At 45.9% G+C, this 19,802-nt stretch overlaps 1 protein-coding gene across 1 annotated transcript in view; it reads left to right on the top strand.

Moving 5' to 3' along the window:
- The window catches only part of LOC124803398, a 78,989-nt gene that overhangs the window by 52,353 nt on the left and 6,834 nt on the right, over window positions 1–19,802 (top strand). The window contains exons 4-5 of the mRNA XM_047264582.1: window positions 2,479–2,775; window positions 7,325–7,519. Coding sequence (XP_047120538.1) covers window positions 2,479–2,775; window positions 7,325–7,519 — 492 coding nt within the window. The remainder of the gene's footprint in view (window positions 1–2,478; window positions 2,776–7,324; window positions 7,520–19,802) is intronic.

Here is a 19,802-nt window from a genome sequence, read left to right as displayed (position 1 = left end):
TGACAGCGTTGATGTCATACCGTCACACAAACAATGCACAGCGCCAGATTCGCACATGGTTACCTAAACAGGAGCTAATTTTTTCCAGCATAAATCGGTTTCCAATTAGCGCATTAGCATATCAACGAAGTTTCGCCGCCATACGGCAATTACATCCCATACTTGCTGCACTCGATGGACAGTGTGTCTAAGACGTTCGCTTGACAGGGTTGCCTCCAAACACGTCTCCGATGATTGCCTTGTTGAAGGCATATGCGACACTCATCGGTGAAGAGAATGTGATGCCAATCCTGAGCAGTCCATTCAGCATGTTGTTGGGCCCATCTGTACCGCGCTGCATGTTGTCGTGGTTGCAAAGATGGACCTCGCCATGGACGTCGTGAGAGAAGTTGCACACCATGCAGCCTATTGCGCACAGTATGAGTTCTAACACGACGTCTTGTTGCTGCACGAAAAGCAGTATGCAACATGGTGGCGTTGCTGTCAGGGTTCCTCCGAGCCATAATCCGTAGGTAGCGGTCTACCACTGCAGTAGTAGCCCTTGGACGGTCTGAGTAAGGAATGTCATCGACAGTTCCTGTCTCTCTGTATCTCCTCCATGTCCGAACAACATTGCTTTGGTTCACTCCGAGACGCCTGGACACTTGCCCTGTTGAGAGCCCTTCCTGGCAGAAAGTAACAATGCGGACGCTATAGAAACGCGGTATTGACCGTCTAGGCATGGTTGAACTACGGACAAGACGAGCCATGTACCTCCTTGCTGGTGGAATCACTGGAACTCATTGGCTGTCGCCCCCCTCCCCCCCTCCATATAACAGGCTCTGCTCATGCATGGTTGTTTAGGTCAGTGGGCGGGTTTAGTGACATCTCTGAACAGTCAAAGGGACTGTGTGTGTGTGATGCAAAATCCACAGTGAATGTCTGTCTTCAGGAGTTCTAGGAACGGCGGTGATACAAAACATTTTTGATGTGTGTAATACTCTCAGTGAGATGCCCTGGTAAACCCGCAGGACAGGACAGGTAGTTTAAGTTGTGGAAAGGGGCCGCCAAAATAAGCGGTTGTCAGTTACATTTGAACATACAAGCTTTTATTTGATCAAACATTACAAAAGCCAAGAAAATTAAAAAAAAAACAGAGCTTTCGTTTTGGAACTTAATTAGTGGCTGAATGCGGTGTACAACCTCATGCCTTAAGGGCAAGACCACGGTAATTTAAAAACGGCTAAAAGAAAATAAAGCTCAACCAAAATCAGAAATTTAAAAGGCAACCTTTACCTTAATACATTTCCTTAATTAGGCTGAAGGCCCAAATCATCTGATGCCTTAAGGGCAAAACAACCTCAATCTAAAAATCGGCTAGAAGCCATACAAGTACAAAAAGCAAGAATAAACAAGAGAAGGCAGTACACCCAGGGGCGCTCAGAAGTTCCGAGGGTCGGCCTGAAATTCAAACACTAACACTCGCTTAGGTGAGACAGGCAGTTGGCCCAACCATTGTCGATCCGACGACAACCCAACTGCGCGACAATCTATGGACCCACGAACAAGATAACCTCTGCTTCACCTGACCAGCACACAACAGAGAGTTCAATGGAACAATGGAAAAGGTATTGGCGCCCACAACCAATTATACACTGAGCTGTCAAACAACACACCATGCTGGACAGCTACAACACGATGAGGAAAATACGCGCCTGAATTTTCGTCAACGGCCCGGGCAGGTAACCGGAACGTTAACGGCCACAAGGCAGAAGATTCCGCTGGTGCACTTCAATTCGAATAACCAGGTACAGTTAAACTCCACCGGAGGGTGACTAAAATTTGCCAACTTGAAAACAAACTTTGTTGCTCGCGGGAATATCCCAACAGCCGACAACGAACTCGCAACGACGCAATGTGAACAGTCGTGACTTGCTGGTAGATTAAGTGAAAACTCAGCTTTCATGTCCACGATCGGTTAGCCACGAACCTCATAGCAATGGGAACAGCACCACACACTCCGAACCGCATAGAGGCCGCCAGCAGGCCCGGCCAAACTACACTCCGTGGAGATTTCCTCGCTACTCTAAGCCCACCGACCAACTGCCCGCACACAGCCCGGCCAGAAACTATGAGTGCCAGGCCAAAGACAGTCCAAGGTGCGAACATCGATATACACGGCTGCTGCCACCCGCGGAAGGGGAGGATAAGAGCATAATAGCGATCACCACGGGAGGCTAAACACAGAATAATAACCAAGGTTTAATCCAACGCACAGCATGAGCCAGCCACTTCTCACTCAAGTTTTACTATTGGAGATTTATATATGTTTAAGTACAAGAGTGCATTTTGCCCTATGCCTGTCCTTAAGTGGGGCATAATGTACATATAGACGGCTTTTACAGTCCGCCTGTACGTTGTCAATAATGTAGAGACATGAATCGGTTAAGGTCTTGGCTGTATTGTTCCTGTTGAGTAACTGTAGGCGAACCGTGGCAGGTGGAGCAGGAGCACCACCCGCAGACTGCTGCCGGCTCCCAGGAGGAGGAGCGGGACCAGCAGCAGCAGCAGGAGGAGGAGGAGGAGACGCTGGGCGGCCTGGAGTACGAGGACTCGCTGGGCCCGGGCAGCACGGAGGGGCAGCCGGCGGCCGCCGCGGTGGCGACCACGCAGCGCTCCTACCTGCTGCAGCTGGCCGGCAACTCCACCATCGTCATGCTGCGCCGCAGCGACTTCGCCAAGTACCTCAAGCTCAACCTCGCCGCCAGGCTCTCCCTCGAGTACGACAACGTCAAGGTGAGTGCCCACCACCGACTGTCAGACATCTACATCCACATCTACATCCATACTCCGCAAGCCACCTGACGGTGTGTGGCGGAGGGTACCTTCAGTACGTCTATCGGTTCTCCCTTCTATTCCAGTCTCGTATTGTTCGTGGAAAGAAAGATTGTCGGTATGCCTCTGTGTGGGCTCTCATCTCTCTCATGGTCTCTTCGCGAGTTATACGTAGAAGGGAGCAATATACTGCTTGACTCCTCGGTGAAGGTATGTTCTCGAAACTTCAACAAAAGCCCGTACCAAGCTACTGAGCGACTCTCTTGCACAGTCTTCCACTAGAATTTTTCTATCATCTCCGTAACGCTTTCGCGATTACTAAATGATCTTCTCTACCTCTTCTGTCAACCCCATCTGGTACGGATCCCACACTGGTGAGCAGTATTCAAGCAGTGGGCGAACAAGTGTACTGTCACCTACTTCCTTTGTTTTCGTACTGCATTTCCTTAGCATCCTTCCAATGAATCTCAGTCTGGCATCTCCTTTACCGACGATTAATTTTATTCGGTCATTCCATTTTAAATCACTCCTAATGCCTACTCCCAGATAATTTATGGAATTAACTACTTCCATTTCCTGACCTGCTATATTGTAGCTGAATGATAAAAGATCTTTCTTACTGTGTATTCGCAGCACATTACACTTGTCTACATTGAGATTCAATTGTCATTCCCTGCACCATGCGACAATTCGTTGCAGATCCTCCTCCATTTCAGTACAATTTTCCATTATTACAACCTCTCGATATACTACAGCATCATCCGCAAAAAGACTCAGTGAACTTCCGATGTCATCCACAACATCATTTATGTATATTGTGAATAGCAACTGTCCTACGACACTCCCCTGCGGCACACCTGAAATCATTCTTACTTCGGAAGACTTTTCTCCATTGAGAATGACATGCTGCGTTCTGTTCTCTAGGAACTCTTCAATCCAATCACACGACTCGTCTGATAATCCATATCCTCTTACTTTGTTCATTAAACAACTGTGGGAAACTGTATCAAACGCCTTGCGGAAGTCAAGAAACACGGCATCTACCTGGGAACCCGTGTCTATGGCCCTTTGAGTCTCGTGGACGAATAGCGCGAGCTGGGTTTCACACGATTGTCTTTTTCGAAACCCATGCTGATCCCTACAGAGTATATTTCAAGTCTCCAGAAAAGTCGTTATAATCGAACATAATACGTGTTCCAAAATTCAACAACTGATAGACGTTAGAGATATGGGTCTATAGTTCTGCACATCTGTTCGACGTCCCTTCTTGAAACCGGGAATGACCTGTGCCCTTTTCCAATCTTTTGGAACGCTACGCTCTTCTAGAGACCTACAGTACACTACTGTACTGTACTGAAGGGGGGCAAGTTCCTTCGCGTACTCTGTGTAAAATCGAACTGGTATCCCATCAGGTACAGCGGCCTTTCCTCTTTTAAGAGATTTTAATTGTTTTTCTATCCCTCTGTCATCTATTTCGATATCTACCATTTTGACATCTGTGCGACAATCTAGAGAAGGAACTACATCTCCGTTGATACCAATATTCTACATCGCGTTTCCAAATTTTGGTTGGTTGGTTGATTCGGGGAAGGGGATCAAACAGCGAGGTCATCGGTCCCGTCGGATGAGGGAAGGAAGTCGATCGTGCCCTTTCACAGGAACCATCCCGATATTTGCCTGAAGCGATATATGAAAATCAGGGAAAACCTAAATCAGGGTGGCCGGACGCAGGTTTGAACCGTTGTCCTCCCGAACGCGAGTTCTGTGTGCTAACCGGCCACTTAGTCCAGCACCAAACTTTCTCACCGAGAACATCGAGAGATCAATTTTACAAGTCTACCACCATTCGCGTCGCCTTTAATAGGCACCGATTGGATACTCACATGCCTATCACAAATAAACAAACAGACGAACACACACACACACACACACACATAGACAGTGTGACTCTAGTGTTAGCAGCACAAGTTTTCATAAGGTCATTCCTAGAGCAGCCTTAGTCCATAATAACATTGACAGGTATTTTTTTTACATCAATTTTATATTTCACTAGCTCGAGTGTCCGCCGTTGTTCGGGAATTTTAGTACCTTCCACACAAAGTGATTGGCCCTGTGCCTTGTTAACACTCATAGCGAATCCAAGCCACATGGGGAAGTGCAGTGGCTTTAAATCGAAGTCCATATTTGAATCACTGGGTGTCAACGGTCGGGACGAATTAATACATGTGTACAGCCGTATGAAAAGATGATTAACTGCGCCATCTGTCTTCACATTTTGCTATGAAGGCGCGGCAGAGGGCGGGGGTTTGAGAGAGAGGGAGCTAACAGGGGATCAGGGGGATCAAGGCAGCGAGAGGTGTAGAGGACGCTGATATGTTCAAGGATATTTGCTCTACTTTCCCCGTGCATTTGTAACAGTGATGCTTTGTGGATATATTTCTACCTCCTGCACGCTGAATTTATGTACGGTGTTACTCTGTCAGTAAATGTGCTAGTAATTTATATGCAATGCATACTAGTAAATCTATTACATTTACAGTAGCCTTGTAGAGGAAATTTCATGCTCTCTTTAATGTAAAATGTCGTTATTTAACCCAAGCAAGAGACAGTTCGTACGCGCATGTATTTAGCGCCCCTTGCTGCCCTATTTTTCCTGGTCGCTTGAACCTGTATAATCGTAGCAGTTGGCCTTTGTCGCTGGCATGTTGTACAGTTGTGTAAATATTTTATCCTGTGACTCTTGTTATAATTTTATGTTGAGAAGAGCCTCTACGAGTGGGCATTCATTCTGAAGTACGCTAAATGTAATCTGGCTGCTATCTAAAGTCATGGCTACGGATAATTCTTGTTTTTGTCAGTTTTATATATGACAAGAGCCGCTCGGCTTCAGGTAATCTAATATACCACCATGTATGTGATTTAACAAGTGAGTACGCTTATCTCACAAATTTTTTCTATTAATATTTTGTTAAGTTTGTAAAGTCCGCGCTGATAGCTGAATGCGCCGGCACGGTAGCTCAACGTGTTCGGTCAGAGGGTTTAGCTACCCTATGTAATAAAAGAACTGAGTAAACGGATCAACGAACAACCTGAACGAGTGTCATCCGACGTCCGCCACGAACAAAGTCAACGAACAATATGTAGAACAAAATGAGATTTTAAAAAAATGTTCAGTGTGACGGACTGCCGTCGTAAGGGGCCCGGGTTCGATTCCTGGCTGGGTCGGAGACTTTCTCCGCTCAGGGACTGGGTGTTGTGTTGCCTTCATCATCATTTCATCCCCATCCGGCGCCCAGGTCGCCCGATGTGGCGTCGAATGTAATAAGACCTGCACCAAGGCGGCCGGACCTGCCCCATGAGGGACCTCCCTGCCAATGACGCCAAACGCTCATTTCATTTCCATGTTTGTAAAAATAATTTCTGTAACTGGTTGTATACATTTTTAGGGTCTACTCTTTCTGAAGAAGATATTTTTAGAAATATCGATACCTAGGTCAGTGACTGATAAGCCTTTTGTTTTGCAACTGGTTGGCTGACTTTTTTTCAACCTCATAAATTTTTTTAATTGAACAGTTTTCTCAAAATCGAATGATAAAGATTTATAGTGGAGAAAAAGTTGTTCTTTTTTTTTTTGAGAACCTAACTACAGAGTAAGATACAAACTTGTTCATTACCACAAAACAGATTTTTTTAAGGCACATCAGATGACTTGAAATTACCCTCATGGTTTAACGGTAAATACAGTTGCGTGAAGCAACCAGCATTCCATGTTCCACGTGGCGATACGATATGGAATCTTATCGTTGTTCTTTGGCCGTCATCCCAACATAAACCAGTTAACCCGCTTCAACTAAGACAATATCCATCACATCACGAGTCACATCACGTATCGTATCCCTTCAGTGACAACCACGCCTAGGTGACTAGATAATGGAGTCGTATTCGGTATGCCACGAATGGTTCTAGGCGCTTCAGCCAACAACCGCGCTGCTGCTACGGTCGCTGGTTCGAATCCTGCATCGGGCATGGATGTGCGTAATGTCCTTAGGTTAGTTAGGTTTAAGTAGCTCTAATGGTTCAAATGGCTCTGAGCACTATGGGACTTAACTTCTGAGTTCATCAGTCCCCTAGAACTTGGAACTACTTATACCTAACTAACCTAAGGACATCATACACATCCATGCCGGAGGCAGGGTAAGAACTTGCGAACGAAGCGGTAGCGCGGTTCCAGACAGTAGCGCCTAGAACCGCTCGGCCACTCCGGCCGCCTAAGTAGTTCTAAGTCTAGGGGACTGATGACCTCAGATGTTAAGTGCCATAGTGCGTGGAGCCATTTAAACCATTCGGTATGGCAGCGGTACAAATGCCCGTCCATTTTTCCAGATTTGAGTTTCCTGTAGTCTCCCTAAATCCTCTGAGGGAATTCCGGAGTGGTTTCTTTGAAAGCTCATGGTTGATTTCCTTCCGCGGCGTAAGGACAGCTCAGTGAGTGCGTGCTGTTTCATTGCAGGTGAACCGCGTGCTGCTGGAGCCGCCGCGCCTGCTGGTGAACGTGAGCGTCATCACTCCAGACGAGGGCGGCGGGGGCGGTGCGGGGGCGGCGGGAGGCGGGCCGCAGCCCGAGGACCAGCAGGAGGAGCCGCTGCACGCGCTGGCAGAGGCCAACGCCACGCTGCTCGAGCTCTCCGGCGAGGAGTACCACGTGGTAAGTGGGCGGCCGGCCCCAGGCTGTGGACACTCTAATGGGGACTGCTCCTAACCTGCAAATAAGTTACTAGACAGATGTGCCAGAGTAGCTGCTCTTTATTAACAGCGTACTGTTTCGGTGTGCATCGCCATTGTCAATGTTTGCGAGACCGTGTATAAACGTGCATGCCACTTATATGAAAGTGACTATACAGGGTGAAAAGTATTTAAACCGACAAACTCTGGGAAGTCGTAGGGGACATCAAAACAAATATTTTTCCCTAATGTCAATTTTTCCTATGAGGAGTATTTAAACCGGTAGAGGAAGATTTCTCTGGCGGCAAATTAATTAAACCAAGAAACACTTTTCCATTTTTTTTATGACCAAGAGACAACACGTTAACACAACCCAATCTCAATTAATGTAGATTTTCAAAAATGCCTCCATTGACACGTAAACAAAGGTTACACCGTCGGATCACGTTCTGTCTGACACGGGCAAAAAATCCAGGAGTATCCTGAATTGTTCCTACTGCTGCTACTCTCCGGGCAACCAGATCCTCTTCTGATGCAACAAAAGTTGCGTGAACAAGGTTGTGCATCTCTTCCCACACAAAAAAGCCCAGAGGGGACATATCTGGGGATCGAGCAGGCCATAGTACAGGACCACCTCTGCCAATCCACGTTTCTTGGAACGGTCGGTCCAGGAATCGATGCACACGACGCCTGAAATCCCCGTCATGCGTTGTCTTGTAGCTAGCGGGACGTCTTCCAGCAATTCTGGCAATGCTCTGGCGAGAAAATTGTAATAGTGCCTACCATTTAATGGCCTAGGTAGCAGATACGGCCCAAATAAGCAGTTCCCAAGAACACCGACCCACACATTAACGAAGAACCGCACTTGATGAGCGCTAGTAAATGTGGCATGTCGGTTGTCCTGACTCCGAACATGCGAATTGCGCATGTTGAAGACTCCATCACGCCTGAACGTTGCTTCATCGTTAAACAACATAGAGGATGGAAATGTAGGATGCATTTCACACTGTTCCAGGTACCACTGCGAAAACTGTGCTCTGGGTGGATAATCAACTGGTTCCAGGTTGTGGACACGCTGTAAGTGAAATGGACGTAACAATTGCTCTCGAAGGGCTGTTCTTACATTCGTCTGATTCGTCCCCACGTTACGTGCAATTGCACGAGTGCTGATTGAAGGATCCCGCTCCACATGCTGCAAGACAGCTTCCTCAAATTGCAGCGTTCTTACCGTGCGGCGCGTCCCTATCCAGGTAATCTGCTAAATGACCCGGTCTCATGCAGACGTTGGTACACAGCAGCAAAGGTCGTATGATGCGGGATACGGCTATTAGGATATTGTTATTGATAAACCCGCTGTGCAGCTCGTCCGTTGTGGTGTGCTACATAGTACGTACCAACCATATCAGTGTACTCACTCCTGATGTATCGCTCCATTAGTAAACAGAGACAATACACTACTACACTGGTGGACAGCAGTTGCCTACAACTGAAGAGTATAATACGCCCTCTAAAAACTGAAGATCATAATACGGCCTCTAGCAACTGAAGAGCGTAATACGGCCTCCACCCGTTTAAGTAATTCTGATAGGAAAGAATGACATTAGGGAAACATAGTTCTTTTGATGTCCCCTACAACCTCCCAGAGTTTGTCGGTTTAAATGCTTTTCACCCTGTATTGTATTCATCTCTAGGCTGATGTGACGTCCATATTACCCCGTTAGTGAACTATCATATAACTGTCAATGTTTTGAATAGATGGTAAATGTAAATATATTTAAAACAATACGTTAATTATGGTTTGAGAGGAGTCCACTCCTACGGGGTTATACGAGGGTGAGTCAAATAAAATCCTTAAATTTGTAATAACAAATCGAAATTTCGCGCCGTTATTCTGTAAGTTGGTAAGCGTGCTACAAACAGCGCGCAGAATGGCCTGTAGGTGGCAGCATAGCGCAAATGCACACATACCATCACAGTATCAGTATAAAGATGGCCGCCCCACTTGCGACTTGCACCAGGGAAGAACAGCGTTCTGTTATTCGGTGTTTGCGTAACGAAGGTGTGAAACCTATTGAAATTCATCGATGAATGAAGATTCAGTACGGTGATGCACATTTGTCACAGCAGCAAGTCTACGAATGGAGTAGGAAGTTCGCAAATGGTGTGAGTTCAGTGGGAGATGCTCCTCGTACAGGTCAGGCACAACGAGTTGTGACTCCACAGATCATTGCAGCAGTTGAAACCATAGTGAAGGATAACGGGGGAGTGAGACTGAATGACATTGTTTCATGTTTACAGATTATTCATGGGTCAGCACACCACATTGTGCATGATGTGCTCCAGTTTCACAAAGTGTCTGCAAGATGGGTGCCACGGCAGCTGACTCCTGAAAAGAGAGTACGACGTGTTGATGCTTCTGAAGAACTTCTTCGGCGCTTTGAACGAGAAGGTGATGGCTTCCTTGCACGAATCCTTACTAGGAAGAAACTTGGGTTCACTTCCACCAACCGGAAACGAAGAGAGCAAGCAAGAAATGGCGCCATCACCAAAAGTTTCGCGCGGAACCATCAGCTGGGAAGGTTATACTGACTCTCTTTTGGGACGAAAAAGGCGTCATTTTGGAGCATTATATGCCTTGAAGGACCACTGTCACCAGTGCATCATACACAGATCTCCTAAAAAAATCATCTGCGGCCTGCAATCAAATCAAAGCGACATGGATTGCTGTCAGCAGGTGTCCTTTTGCAACATGACAATGCAGGGCCCCACACTGCCCGTACAACAGTTGCAAGAATCACAGATCTGCATTTTGAGTGTCTTTCTCATCCACCATACTCACCAGACCTTGCCCCAAGTGATTTCCATATGTTTGGACCACTCAAAGACGCAATGGGAAGAAAGAAGTTCCGTTCTGATGAAGAGGTACGCCACACGGTGCATGAGTGTTTGCGAGGACTACCAAGAGAACTTTTTTCTAAAGGAATTTATGCACTTTGTAAGCGCTGGAGGACTTGCATGGAGCGTGGGGGAGATTATGTTGAAAAGTGATACAGCGTTGTACCAATTCTGCACAATAAATAATATTTAAGGTTTTCATTTGACTCACCCTCGTATGTTTACAAAGATTACACAGATGAACGGAGATATAATTTTAGTAACTAAATTTTGTCTCTATTATCTTTGCTTGTTGCGTGTGTTATTTCCGAATTATTTCTTTTCATGTTCTAAAACTTCAACAAAATATTTGAGGTAGCATTTGCGTCTAAATTCTATATGCTATTTAATATTTCTTGTGGGTATTTTCGCGTGTGTATATAGATTTCCAGTATTGTGAATTCCGCAACTTTTGGTACTCTGTGTATTTTCTATTTATCAACATCGTGGTTTCGCTTTTTTAAAGGCATAAAGATGCTCGATTGGTTATTCTCGCTGTTTCTAATGTGTTCCTTATATCTGACTTTAAAATTTCTTCATTTTTGGTCAGTGTAAAAGATACCATTTTCAGATGTTCTAGTGCTGGCAGAACGTCATTTTATCGAAAGGTTTTTATTTGTTCGAAAGGGCAGTCGGAAATTTATGGTTTCCAACCTTGTCGCTAACGACTTGACATGGACGTCACATCATACTAGACGTGACTACAAAGTAGTCACTTTAATATAATTGGCATTCTCATTTAAACACGGTCGCGCCAAAATTGTGTTCGCAGGTGATAAATGCCGAAACAATTTGTCGCTAATAAAGATTATTATAAGCAGCTATTCTCTAATAATAGGCCGGCCGCGGTGGTCTAGCGGTTCTAGGCGCGCAGTCCGGAACCGCGTGACTGCTACGGTCGCAGGTTCGAATCCTGCCTCGGGCATGGATGTGTGTGATGTCCTTAGGTTAGTTAGGTTTAAGTAGTTCTAAGTTCTAGGGGACTGATGACCACAGATGTTAAGTCCCATAGTGCTCAGAACCATTTTTTTCTCTAATAATAACGTTATTATCTGACATACATCACGGTGCTGGCCCTAAAAAAGGAAAAAATTTGACGTAAATAAGATTTTTATGTCGCGTGCCACAAATTTATTAAAATACTATTCCATTTTCTACCTTCTACATCTACATCTACATACATACTGAGCAAGCCAACGTGTGGCACATTTTGGAGGGTACCTTGAACCGCTACTAGACATTTTGCCCTGTTACTCTCTCAAATAGACTGATGGAAAAAGGACTATCTCTACGCCTCCGTACAAGCACTTATTTCCCCTACCCTTGTGTTCCACCGGCCGGGGTGGCCTAGCGGTTCTAGGCGCTACAGTCTGTAACCGCGCGACCGCTACGGTCGCAGGTTGGAATCCTGCCTCGGGTATGGATGTGTGTGATGTCCTTAGGTTAGTTAGGTTTCAGTAGTTCTAAGTTCTAGGGGACTGATGACCTCAGAAGTTAAGTCCCATAGTACTCAGAGCCATTTTGAACCTTGAGATCCTTACGCGAAATTTACGGGGGCATGCTGACATGTAATGCCACCGAATTTCTTATGCTAAAACTCTTAAGGCTTTTTAAATAACACAAAAGTTAACCTTCTACACGTTTATTATTAATTTATACATATTGACAGCCCTCTGTCACAAGAGGCCTCCAAATTTCAGCATGGAAGTGTGTAACGTAACTATATCGGTGCGTGAGAGCGTGCTGTAATTGACTCTCCAATTCGAAGAGTTCCTCCGTACATGGAGTACTCTCTCCGTCAGCATGACAATACCATAACACGCATGAGTCGCTGCGACGTCTGCAACAATCCGACAATTTGCGTTCGCTGTTGTCGATCATTCTCCATACATTCCCGACTTCGTCCCACCCAGTTTTCATCCGTTAATCATGAAGCGGTGAAAGCTGAGTTGAGAGTGCGGCTCCGTCAACAAAGTCAAACACTCTAGAGTGACGGTATCAGCAAACTGGTCTCTCGTTGGGTGAAATGTATTCATCGCAACGGTGAGTATGTTGAAAACTAAATATGTAGACATGAACAATAAAGATAGACAATGATAATATCAAACTTCTTGACAGATTAAAACTGTGTGCCGGGGCGAGACTCGAACTAGGGCAAGTGCTCTACCATCTGACCTACCAAAGCACGACTCACGGCCCGTCCTCACAGCTTTACTTCTGTCAGTACCTCGTCTCCTACCTTCCAAACTTCACAGAAGCTCTCCTGCGAAACTTGCAGAACTAGGACTCCTGGAAGAATGGATATTGCGGAGACATGGCTTAGCCACAGCCTGGGGTCTGTTTCCAGAATGAGATTTTCACTCTGTAGCGGAGTGACAGAATCCTGACAGATTAAAACTGTCCCGAGTTCCACTCTCGGTCCGGCACACAGGTTTAATCTTTCAGGAACTTTCATATCAGCGCACACTCCGCTACAGAGTGAAAATCTCATTCTGGAATGATAATATCGATTGTTCAATACGAAGAGATTTAAGGATTTTCACATAAAAATTCGGAGGCATTGCTTTTCAGCAGTCCCTTGTACACTGGCGCCGGTGGAATCATTCTGCAGTGAACTTCAAACGCCAGTTCTCTAAAAATCCACCATAGTGTCGGCGAAAAGAATGTCATTTTCCCTCCTGAGACACCCATTTAATTTCACGAATCATTGTAACTCATGTGACCACCTAAACTACCGATCACAAAGCTAAGAGGCCTCCTCTGAATTGCTCGTGGTCTCGCAGTAGCGTTCTCGCTTCCCAAGCACGGGGTCCTGGGTTCGATTCCCGGCGGGGTCAGGGATTTTCTCTGCCTCGTGATGACTGGGTGTTGTGTGATGTCCTTAGGTCAGTTAGGTTTAAGTAGTTCTAAGTTCTAGGAGACTGATGACCATAGATGTTAAGTCCCATAGTGCTCAGAGCCATTTGAACCATTTGAATCCTCTGAATTGTTCCAATGTCTTCCTTTAATCGGACGTGGAGGGGATCCTAAGCACTTCAGCACTACTCAAGGATGGGTCTTGCTAGTGCAGTCTCCTTTGTAGTGCGGTCACCTTTGTAGTGCGGTCTCCTTTGTAGTGCGGTCTCCTTTCTAGCGCGGTCTCCTCTGTAGCGTGGTCTCCTCTGTAGTGCAGTCTCCTCTGTAGTGCAGTCTCCTCTGTAGTGTGGTCTCTTCTGTAGTGTGGTCTCCTCTGTAGTGTGGTCTCCTCTGTAGTGTGGTCTCCTCTGTAGTGCAGTCTCCTTTGTAGTGCAGTCTCCTTTGTAGTGCAGTCTCCTCTGTAGTGTGGTCTCCTCTGTAGTGTGGTCTCCTCTGTAGTGTGGTCTCCTCTGTAGTGTGGTCTCCTCTGTAGTGTGGTCTTCTCTGTAGTGTGGTCGCCTCTGTAGTGTGGTCTCCTCTGTAGTGCAGTCTGCTTTGTAGTGCAGTCTCCTTTGTAGTGCGGTCTCCTCTGTAGTGTGGTCTCCTTTGTAGTGTGGTCTCCTCTGGAGTGTGGTCTCCTCTGCAGTGTGGTCTCCTCTGTAGTGTGGTCTCCTCTGTAGTGAAGTCTTCTTTGTAGTGCAGTCTCCTTTGTAGTGCAGTCTCCTTTGTAGTGCAGTCTCCTTTGTAGTGCTGTCTCCTTTGTAGTGCAGTCTCCTCTGTAGTGTGGTCTCCTCTGTAGTGTGGTCTCCTCTGTAGTGCAGTCTCCTCTGTAGTGCAGTCTCCTCTGTAGTGCAGTCTCCTCTGTAGTGCAGTCTCCTCTGTAGTGCGGTCTCCTCTGTAGCGCGGTCTCCTCTGTAGGGGGGCTCCTCTGTAGTGCGGTCTCCTCTGTAGTGCGGTCTCCTCTGTAGTGCAGTCTCCTCTGTAGTGCAGTCTCCTCTGTAGTGCAGTCTCCTCTGTAGTGTGGTCTCCTCTGTAGTGTGTTCTCTTCTGTAGTGTGGTCTCCTCCGTAGTGTGGTCTCCTCTGTAGTGCGGTCTCCTCTGTAGTGCAGTCTCCTTTGTAGTGCAGTCTCCTTTGTAGTGCGGTCTCCTCTGTAGCACGGTCTCCTCTGTAGCGCGGTCTCCTCTGTAGCGTGGTCTCCTCTGTAGCGCGGTCTCCTCTGTAGTGCGGTCTCCTCTGTAGTGCGGTCTCCTCTGTAGTGCGGTCTCCTCTGTAGTGCGGTCTCTTCTGTAGTGCGGTCTCCTCTGTAGTGCGGTCTCCTCTGTAGTGTGTTCTCCTCTGTAGTGTGGTCTTCTCTGTAGTGTGGTCGCCTCTGTAGTGTGGTCTCCTCTGTAGTGCAGTCTGCTTTGTAGTGCAGTCTCCTTTGTAGTGCGGTCTCCTCTGTAGTGTGGTCTCCTTTGTAGTGTGGTCTCCTCTGTAGTGTGGTCTCCTCTGCAGTGTGGTCTCCTCTGTAGTGTGGTCTCCTCTGTAGTGAAGTCTTCTTTGTAGTGCAGTCTCCTTTGTAGTGCAGTCTCCTTTTTTAGTGCAGTCTCCTTTGTAGTGCTGTCTCCTTTGTAGTGCAGTCTCCTCTGTAGCGCGGTCTCTTCTGTAGTGCAGTCTCCTCTGTAGTGCAGTCTCCTCTGTAGTGCAGTCTCCTCTGTAGTGTGGTCTCCTCTGTAGTGTGGTCTCCTCTGTAGTGTGGTCTCCTCTGTAGTGCAGTCTCCTTTGTAGTGCAGTCTCCTTTGTAGTGCAGTCTCCTTTGTAGTGCTGTCTCCTTTGTAGTGCGGTCTCCTTTGTAGCGCGGTCTCCTCGGTAGCGTGGTCTCCTCTGTAGCGTGGTCTCCTCTGTAGTGCAGTCTCCTCTGTAGTGCAGCCTCCTCTGTAGTGTGGTCTCTTCTGTAGTGTGTTCTCTTCTGTAGTGTGGTCTCCTCCGTAGTGCGGTCTCCTCTGTAGTGCGGTCTCCTCTGTAGTGCAGTCTCCTCTGTAGTGCAGTCTCCTCTGTAGTGCAGTCTCCTTTGTAGTGCGGTCTCCTCTGTAGCGCGGTCTCCTCTGTAGCGCGGTCTCCTCTGTAGCGCGGTCTCCTCTGTAGCGCGGTCTCCTCTGTAGTGCGGTCTCCTCTGTAGTGCGCTCTCCTCTGTAGTGCGGTCTCCTCTGTAGTGCGGTCTCTTCTGTAGTGCGGTCTCCTCTGTAGTGCGGTCTCCTCTGTAGTGCGGTCTCCTCTGTAGTGCGGTCTCCTCTGTAGTGCGGTCTCCTCTGTAGTGCGGTCTCCTCTGTAGTGCGGTCTCCTCTGTAGTGCAGTCTCCTCTGTAGTGTGGTCTCCTCTGTAGTGTGGTCTCCTCTGTAGTGTGGTCTCCACTGTAGTGTGGTCTCCTCTGTAGTGTGGTCTCCTCTGTAGTGCAGTCTGCTTTGTAGTGCAGTCTCCTTTGTAGTGCAGTCTCCTTTGTAGTGCGGTTCATTTGTAGTTCGGTCTCCTTTGCAGTGTGGCGTCCTCTTTGTAGGCGGTCTTTTTTGTAGTGTAGTCTCCTTTGTAGTGCAGTCTCCTTTGTAGATGAGTTACTTTTTTCTGAAAATTTTCCAATATACTTAAGTCGGCCTTTTGCCTTACCTACAACCAACTTTATGCACTCATTCCATTGCATATCGCTTTTCAACGTTATCCCCAAATATTTAACAGACATGACTTTGTCAAGCAGCTCGCTACTGATGCAGAATTCCATCATTGTAGGATTTTATCCTAGACATCTGCATTAATTTACATTTTTCTGTATTTAAAGCAAGATTCCATCCATCACAACATATACAAATTTTGTATAACTCATGTTGTATCCTACCACAGCCATTCAACAACGACACCTTCCCATACATCAATGCGTCGTAAGTAAATAGCCACATACTGCTGGTTATATGGCCCGTCAGATCGTTGATGTTTGTAGATAATATGAATAGTTCTATCACATGTCGTTGGGGCACTGATAACAACACCCTTTTCTCTGATGGACACTAGTTGCCGGGAACAACGTACCGCGTTCCATTAAGAATTCTCGGAGCCACTCAAATATGTGGGAACCTCTTCCATATGATCGTACCTTCGTTAACAGGCTACAGCGGCCCACCATGTCAAACGATTCCCCGAAATGTAGGAATATGGAATCTGCCTATTGCCCTTCATCCATGGTTCGCAGTATATCATGTGACAAAAGGGTAAACTGAGATTTACACGAGCGATGCTTTCTAAATTCGAGCTTATTTGTCGATAGGACCTTTTCTGTCTCAATTTCATATATTTGAACTGAGAACATGATCAAGAATTCTGCAGCAAAACGATGTTTAGGATACTGCGGGCCGTTCTCATATCCTTCTTATGCACAGAAGTCACTTGTGCTTTCTTTCAGCCTCTTGGGACTTTATGCTGGGCGAGAGATTCACGACAAACGCAAGCTAAATAAGAAACCAATGCTGTAGAGCACTCTTTGTAAAACCGAACTGGCATTCCATTTGGACCTGGCGAATTACTTGTTTTCAGCTCTTTCAGTCGCTTCTTTACGCCAGGAATGCCTATTACTTTGTCAGCCATACGGTACTGTGTGTGGTCAAACAACGATATTTTTGTACTGCCCTCCTAAGTGAATGAATTCTTACGGTATCTTAAACGCAAAATTTAAAACTTCATCTTTCTTTTTGCTGTCTTCTATTACCACAAGAGACTAGTCGACCAGTGATTGGATGGAAGCCTTCGACCCGCTTAGGGATTTTACGTAGGGCCAGTATTTCCTCGAGTTCTCGGAAAGACCTTTTTCTAAGATATGACGTTGGTAGTTGTTGCACGCTTCGCGCATCGATCTTTTTACGGACGCACGAATTTCTGCTAACTTTTGTTTGTCGTCTTATTCGCATTGTTTTTTAAACTGAGAGTGCAACAGTCTTTGCTCCCTCAACATTTACCAGGTTTTATTATTAAACCACGGTGACTCTTTTCTGTTCTTAATCCACATACTCGGCAAGTAGTTCTCCAGATTGCAGATTATTGTCAGTTTAAGCTTTACCCATAATTTTTCTGCATGTATCGGACTGGAACTAAATGATATTAATTCGTTGTCTAAGTGGGATGCTAACTATTTCATTTCTACTCTTTCTAGCGAAAATATCTTGGTTGTAAGACGATCTCAATTATTTTTTTTTACACGACCGGGTGATTTCGACGAAGTGCCAGTATCAAGTACTCACACGTGTGTAAACGTACTTTTACACGGTTACCCTGTGTGGATGTACACAATGTACGTCATTCACTTACACTGTATACATTCACACAGGGCGACTGTGTAAAATTGAGAGGATATGAGTAAGCACTTGAAAACGCGATACTGTGAAATAAATTATTGTGATCGTCTTACACCTAAGCTGGAAAATGGAAATGACTCTTAATTCGTATTTGGCGGTACATTTTTGAAATACTTACTGACTAATCCGTAATCTATCGTCAAAGTACGGTACTTCTCCCCAAACACTGCTGCACCCAACTACCCTCAAATTTGGCAGCCTATTTTTCTGTCTACCTCACGTTTCATACCTCTACACCTTTCACACTGCTCGCTAAGCCAAATCAAGTTATTTATGATCTCTGTGTATTCATTTCAAATTTCGCCCGTTTCTAAGTGATAAGCTCAATAATAATAATAAATTGTATTTGTCTCGTTTTGTTTTAATATTGTAACATTACATGTGTAGATTACTTTTGGGCACGCATACGAATTTTAGAAATTATCTGTTCGTATCGTGCTGTAGTTCGGTGGCTAAATGGACAACATCAGCCTGGAAAAATACATCGTCCGTCCAAAAGGTTTCGCGACTGATTTTATTCCTGGCATGTTGACGACGTCAGCGCAGTGATTAAGATAGCAACCTAAACTGGCGTCTGTGAACACCAGATGTGTATTCGACCAGTCAGTTGTGGTTCACAAAATAGTTCAAATGGCTCTGAGCACTATGCGACTTAACTTCTAAGGTCATCAGTCGCCAGAACTTAGAACTAATTAAACCTAACTAACCTAAGGACATCACACACATCCATGCCCGAGGAAGGATTCGAACCTGCGACCGTAGCGGTCGCTCGGCTCCAGACTGTAGCGCCCAGAACCGCACGGCCACTCCGGCCGGCGTGTGGTTCAAATGGCTCTGAGCACTATGGGACTTAACATCTGAGGCCATCAGTCCCCAAGAACTTAGAACTACTTAAACCTAACTAACCTAAGGACATTACACACATCCATGCCCGAGGCAGGATTCGAACCTGCGACCTTAGCGATCGCGCGGTTCCAGACTGAAGCGCCTAGAACCGCGCTCGCCACCAAGGCCAGCCAGTCAGTTGTGAATAGGCAGTGTTAAATAGTGTGCGTGCGACCATAGTGCCTCAAAGTTGTTGTCTCAGTAATCGCGATGGAGCAACGAACTGGACACAACTAACTCACGTGTTCAAGACATTCTCCAGAATGTTTCGAAGAAGACAAACGTGTGTGAAAAATTTGTCACGAAAACCTTGACTCAGAAACAAAAAACAACGACGCGTGGACGCCGGCCGCGAATTGATTGAAATAAAAATCGCGGTCAACAGTTTTCTGGAAAAAAAATCATCATGGATGACGAGACTTGGTGTTATCAACACGAACCTACCATAAAACGACAATGTGCAGAATGGGTCTCCATGACCAAAGAAGGTGCAAATGTAGCACGCGAGTCCCAAAGAAATGCTTTTCTCACAGTCTCATATGGCTGTATAAGCGTTCTGAGCTTTGTAGGTAGGTGTGGTTGTGCAGGTAGGTGTGGGTATGTGTGGAGAAGGTTGGGGAGGGCTGCGTGACTATGTAGAACACCTGAAGCATTAAAATCAGTATCTTAACTTTTCACTACTGTTATTAATTCGTTCTCGAAATTTTATGGCATGACGAGGTATATAATTCTCCGTCAGTCACATTTTACTTCATCCACTGGACATATCGATGGTTAACAATCATCAGATGGAAACCATATTTCGTATAGCTGTTGTTAGTGGCGAGAGTCGGTGATTTCTTGCGGTAGCGCGAAAGGTGGGCACATTGTCTCTGTCTTTACAGGAGTGTGTCCTACGAACTGAACACTTTTCTTTGCAGTGAGCCTACGTTATTTATTCGTATGTCCTCTCAAAATTCCGTTTATTCATCTGTCCTTTGATTCATTCGTTGGCTCGCCTAGTCCCACGGAATAGAATACGTGAAAGAGATTACAGTAAATAAATAATAACCTTTTTACATATCAGGTGTCAAATTTATTAAAATGCAGTTCCGATTTCCACCTTACCTGTCTTACAATAACTGCCCTTTTATATCACATGATCAGTGTAAGCCATCTGCAATTTCCAATTGCAACTC

This window comes from Schistocerca piceifrons, chromosome 6 (assembly GCF_021461385.2).
Source record: "Schistocerca piceifrons isolate TAMUIC-IGC-003096 chromosome 6, iqSchPice1.1, whole genome shotgun sequence".
NCBI classification, from domain to species: Eukaryota; Metazoa; Arthropoda; class Insecta; order Orthoptera; family Acrididae; genus Schistocerca; species Schistocerca piceifrons.
The sequence above is the reverse complement of the archived record's forward strand: the minus strand, read 5'-3'. Positions and strand labels throughout refer to the sequence as shown.